Source organism: Rhinopithecus bieti, unplaced genomic scaffold, assembly GCF_001698545.2.
Source record: "Rhinopithecus bieti isolate Rb0 unplaced genomic scaffold, ASM169854v2 scaffold_55189, whole genome shotgun sequence".
Classification (NCBI taxonomy): domain Eukaryota; kingdom Metazoa; phylum Chordata; class Mammalia; order Primates; family Cercopithecidae; genus Rhinopithecus; species Rhinopithecus bieti.
In genome coordinates, this window is record NW_016821812.1 from 1,388,022 (window position 1) to 1,394,000 (window position 5,979).

The 5,979-nt window shown below is 48.8% G+C and overlaps 1 protein-coding gene across 1 annotated transcript in view; it reads right to left on the reverse strand.

The window, feature by feature from the left end:
- Positions 1-266: 266 nt before the first annotated feature.
- LOC108521045 (cytochrome P450 2J2-like) overlaps positions 267-5,979 on the reverse strand; it is a 20,072-nt gene continuing 14,359 nt past the window's right edge. Inside the window, 2 exon segments of the mRNA XM_017860610.1 lie at positions 267-1,126; positions 1,224-1,365. Coding sequence (XP_017716099.1) covers positions 801-1,126; positions 1,224-1,365 — 468 coding nt within the window. The 3' untranslated portion in view covers positions 267-800.

Genomic DNA, 5,979 nt, shown 5'->3' on the forward strand with positions numbered 1-5,979 from the left:
AGTGCAATGGTGTGATCTTAGCTTACTGCAACCTCCACCTTCTGGGTTCAAGTGATTCTCCTGCCTCAGCCTCCCGAGTAGCTGGGATTACAGGCGCCCGCCACCATGCCCGGCTAATTTTTGTATTTTTAGTAGAGATGGGGTTTCCCCATGTTTGCCAGGCTGGTCTTGAACCCCTGACCTCAGGTGATCCACCTGCCCCGGCCTCTCAAAGTGCTAGGATTACAGGCGTGAGCCACCATGCCCAGCCACAAGTCATTCTTTTTTAATAAACAAGGCTTGTCTGGAGACACAATGATTCAAAATTTAGGGACCCTTGTGTGGAAACTGAAGTGGGTCTTTGGTGAGGAATTTACTGGGAACAGTTATATGGTCTGCTGGCTTTGCTGGCTTGAGATGGTGAGATCTTTCTCTGCCATAGGTCTGCAGAGAACTGCAGTTCTTGCTGCTGGTCAGCAGAGGGCAGGAGAGGGCAGAAAATAAGCTGCCCCCGCTTCACTTCTTTTTTTGGCTTACCTGTCCCCAGCATCGAGTATTTGCATTTGCGTGCATTATTATATTTATAATTTTGCTCGAAAGTTTGCCTTTTCCTCTGAACCTAGTTAGCTGCTGCCTTGTGGGGCTTGATTTTCCAAAATTAACTCTGTGGACTGATTTAATGCCAAACTTAACCAATCTTATAAAATCTTTCCCTGACAAAGCATAACTAACCTAATCTAAGGATTGAACTACCCAAACTGCGCTACCTCTGTAGAATCCTTGCTAAGTCTACTCTCCAGTGTCACCCCACAGAGCTTGTGTTAGGGGTAACCGTGAGCAGCTGAGCTGCATGAACCCCTGGTCCTCCTCTTCTCTAACTTTGCAGAAACCAAGAGACTGAGGAAGGACTTCATGGGGCACAGGCCGCCAGAACCCCCATCCTCCCTAGGACCAGGGCTGGGGCTGTTCAGGCGGGACACTGCGCAGATCTCCTGGGGCTGGGGTTGCAAAGTGCCCCCAAAGATGTACTCCAGCTTGAGCCCCGGGCTCCCTTCTGGCAGTTGGAACCGAAAGGTCCTAAGGAGGGTGGCAAACATCAGGAAGAGCTCCATTTGAGCCAGCTGGTCCCCTGAGCACACGCAATGCCCTGGAAACAGAGAGAAAAGTCAGAGGTGGCAGCTGTCTCTGTGTCTGTCCCACTGTAGCCCCACCCACTACCCAGGATCCAGCTCTGTGCCTAGTACCTGCAGAGAATGGCAGGAAGGCCTCATTGGCCACAAAGTTTCCATCCTTGTCCAAGAAGTGGCCAGGGTTGAACTGTGGAGGGGTCTCCCAGCACTCAGGGTCGTAGAGCACAGAGGCCAGGTTGGGTAAGATGATGGTGCCCTACAGAGAGATGCTGGTGTGGATCAGGGAGCCTCAGATGGTGCCCAGTACCCAGCCCTGACACTGAGCCACAGTGAGCTTGGAGAATATCCACTGTGCTGGTGGGAGTAGTCCAGGGGCCTCGAGGAGACTCAGCAGCCGGCCCTCAGGCTGCCCTTCCTCCAGGCTCACATCAGTGCAGGAGCCAAGCAGGACACCCTCCTGGCTAAGGACTGCCCAGCTTTGTCCTGAAGACTCCCAGCCACGTCTGGGGACATGAAGCGGTTGCTTCCTACAGAGAAGGCCAGCAGCTGGTGGCATGTCTGGAAGGGGCCAAGGACAGCCCAGGACAACACACACTGGGGCAGGGGGTATATGTGCGCGTGGGTGTTGGAGGAAGAGACAGAGCGAGGAGAAACGGAATGGCAAACAGGCAGAGAAAAAGGAACTGAGCGATGGAAAGACAGAGAGGAGACAGAAAGCTTCACTCTTTAGGATTGGGAAGAGGAAAACATGAACCGTAAGCCCAACTCTAACCCTCAATCTAACCCTAACCCTCACATTCCCCCAAACCCAAACCAAATCTTCCCTCTCACCCTCATCCCAGCCCTCACTCTACTCAAAGGAGAAGTGAGTGATTAGAAAGAGAATCAGACCAAGCAGATGGTAGCAGGGTAACATCTGCTCTTTACCATGTGGGCCCTGGGCTGACTGGAAACAACATAAGGAAGTCAAAGTGGAGCCAGGATGGGGTCGGTTATGGTCCCCCGCCCCAGGACACTCAGCTCTGGGATTCTGGGGAAGGCCTCATACCCCAGGGCTCATTTACCAAATACCACAAAATTAAACCAGCTATCCCTGTGGAGACCAGAGGTCTGACTACAGAATTCTTGATTTTGACCAAAAAAAGGCTTGAAATTAAAAAAAAAAAAAAAAAAAAAAAAAAAAAGCTCAGTGAATTTGAAGCCTGCGTTCCAAACAGAAGCCAATAAAGAATGCAGAAATTGAGCAGATGTTGGCCAGTCGTGGTGGCTCACGCCTGTAATCCCAGCACTTTGGGAGGCTGAGGAGGGTGGAACACTCGAGATCAGGAGTTCGAGACTAGCCAATATGGCGAAACCCCATCTCTACTAAAATTACAAAAATTAGCCAGGCGTGGTGGTACGTGCCTATAATCCCAGCTACTCAAGAGGCTGAGGCAGGAGAATCACTTGAGCCCAGGAGGCTTGAACCCAGGAGGCAGAGATTGTAGTGAGCTGAGATGGCGCCACTGCACTCCAGCCTAGGCGACAGAGCAAGACTCCCGTCTCGAAAACAACAACAACAACAACCCCCCCAAAAAAAACAGAATGCAGAAATTGTTTTCAGGGAGAATTGTTCTTTTATGCTGTTGTTGCAGTACGGTAGGCTTAGGCAAGGTGCCTCGTCCTAGCCACGTGTACCAATAGGGCACCCAAACTTGCTCATTCTGTGGCTTTAAGCAGAGGTGCTAGAGAGGCCTGTGTTCTTGCTGCTGCCTGAGTGAGCTATAGATTTCCCAATTCTAGTCATGGGAATTCCCCCATTTTCTCTGCCTGGGATTAAGTAACCCTCTGCATTGCAGCAGTTTTTACTAATCACCTTCAGAAGAGGAGGCTCCTAGCAAGATGCTCTTTTCCCTCCAGAATTATTTGTGTCCTTTTCTGGGTGATGTTCTGGCCTCCTCGCAAAGTGACTGACTGATCTTAGGTCATGGAACAGGTTCAGAGCACAGCCTATCCAGTATGCAAAAAGGACAGNAAAAGATGCTCTCTCGTCCAGGCTGGAGCGCAGTGGTGCGATCTCTGCTCACTGCAACCTCTGTCTTCCAGGTTCAAGTGATTCTCCTGCCTCAGCCTCCCCAGTAGCTGGGATTACGGGCGCCCGCTACCACACCTGGCTAATTTTGGATTTTTTTTATTTTTTTTTTTTTTTAGACAGAGTTTCACTCTGTCGCCAGGCTGGAGTTCACACTTCACTCCAGCCTGGGCGACAGAACAAGACTCTGTCTCAAAAAAAAAATTAATTAATTAATTCAGATAATTATATCTACCCTGTCACTTTGGTATTTAAATGACTTCATCTATGTTAGGTGCCCAGTGCACTTCCTGGCACACGGTTGGCAATCCACACATGGCAGCTGTGGTCATATCATCATGAGGATATGGAAGCTGAAAGGGAAGCCTATCCACGGGGGGAGGGCTCCCTGCAGCGTCATCATTTTAGAGCTAAAAACAAAGGTGCGAGTGCTTTTGGATGCTGTCTAGGGGAAGGAGAGCCCTGCCAACATAAACAGATCATTCATTACCCTCCAGGTCCTGTGCTGGGCATTGTCACTCCCAACAATCCTAAAGGAAGCCTCCATTTGTCACCGAAGCACACAAGGACTGGGTTATTGAGAGCACAACTGGGATTTCAACCAAGGCCAAAGCCCAAGTGAGGGAAAGCTTCCTGGAGGAGTTGGCCTTTGAATGGAATAGCATGCAGAAGGCTGGACAAGATCAAAGATGGGAGGCTGGATGGTGGAGGGGGTGGGTGTTAGAAGGGGCTGCAAGCTCCAGACAGGGGCTCTAACAGAGAGAGAGTTAGGAAAGTGAGGCAGGAAGCAGGTGAATTAGAGCCTGACTTTGTTTTCTCCGCCTCAGAGCCTGCCTGGATCACAGACAGCTGCCAGCTCAGGGTGAACCCCAAGCTGTCTCCTGTTGTCTGGGACCCCACTTGCCTTGTGCTTCCCAGTCTGGACTCCCGAGGTCCTGGATATGGCACCACACAGAAAATAGGGTATCTATGAGAAAGCTCCAGGATGTCACAAATCCTAGAGGAACATCTGAAGAAAGGCCAGAGGCTAATTCATACATCATGGTTTCTGTTTTTTGTTTTGTTTTGTTTTTTTGAGACAAGGTCTCACTCTGTTAGCCAGGCTGGAGTGCAGTGGCACGATCTTTGCTCACTGCAACCTCCGCCTCCTGGGTTCAAGTGATTCTCCTGCCTCAGGCACCTAAGTAGCTGGGACTATGGTGTGCACCACCACACCTGGCTAATTTTTGTATTTTTAGTAGAGATGGGGTTTAACCATGTTGCCCAGGCTGGTCTTGAACTCCTGGCCTCAAGTGATCCACTCACCTCAGCCTCCTAAAGTGCTGGGATTACAAGTGCAAGCCATTGAGCCTGGCCAATACGTCATGTTTTCTTATTTCTGGCTAGACTCCTTTCAGCCTGGTGTAGCAGTAATGATAGATCTCCTACTAATTAGAAACACTGGTTCATTCATATGTACATCCTTTAAATAACATGAAAGAGAGCAGTAAGGCAATTCCTTTTTTTTTGAGATGGAGTCTTACTCTGTCTCCCAGGCTGGAGTGCAGTGGCACAATCTCTGCTCATTACAATCTCCGCCTCCCAGGTTCAAGCAATCCTCCTGCCTCAGCCTCCTGAGTAACTGGGATTACAGGCATGCGCCACCACACCTGGCTAACTTTTTGTTTGTTTGTTTGTTTGTTTGTTTGTTTGAGACGGAGTCTCGCTCTGTCGCCCAGGCTGGAGTGCAGTGGCCGGTTCTCAGCTCACTGCAAGCTCCGCCTCCCGGGTTCATGCCATTCTCCTGCCTCAGCCTCCCGAGTAGCTGGGACTACAGGCGCCCACCACCTCGCCCGGCTAGTTTTTTGTATTTTTAGTAGAGACGGGGTTTCACCATGTTAGCCAGGATGGTCTCGATCTCCTGACCTCGTGATCTGCCCGTCTCGGCCTCCCAAAGTGCTGGGATTACAGGCTTGAGCCACCGCACCTGGCCACTTTTTTGTATTTTTAGTAGACAGGGCTTCACCATGTTTGCCAGGCTGGTCTTGAACTCCTGACCTCAGGTGATCTGCCCACCTTGGCCTCTCAAAGTGCTAGGATTACTGGTGTGAGCCACCATGTCCAGCCCGAGGCATTGCCTTTTTAAAGCTCAGATTTGTTGAGGCATGGTTTATATACAATAACACTCTTTTAAGTGTACAGTTGTATGAGTTTTGACAAACACATACAGTTGTGTAGCCATCACCACAATCAAGATACAGAACATTTCTATTACCCCAGAAAGTTCCCTCATGTCTTTTTACAGTCAAACCATAACCCTACTCCCGAATCCTGGCAACCACTTATCTACCAAATATTTTCTGTCCCTATAGGTTTGCCTTTTAAAGAATATCACAGAAATTGAATCATATAATATGCATTTGTGTGAACATATATTTTCATTTCTTTTGGGTAATACCTAGGAGTGGGACTGCTGGGTTGTGTGGTGTAATGTTTAATTTTACAAGAAATTGCCAAACTGTTTTCCAATGTAGTTGTACCATTTTACATTTCCACCCGCAGGGTACAAGAATTCCATTTGCTTCACATCTTTTCCAGTACTTGGGATTGTCAGGGTTTCCTTTTTAGCAATTCTAATAGGTATGTAATGGTATTTCATTTTATTTTAGTTTGCATTTCCTTAATGTAAGTCAGTCTTTTTTTTTTTTTCCTGAGACAGAGTCTCACTCTGTCACTGAGGCTGGAGTGTAGAGTGGTGCAATCTCTGCTCACTGCAACCTCTGCCTCCTGGAACTCACAAGTCTTTTTTTTTTTTTTTTT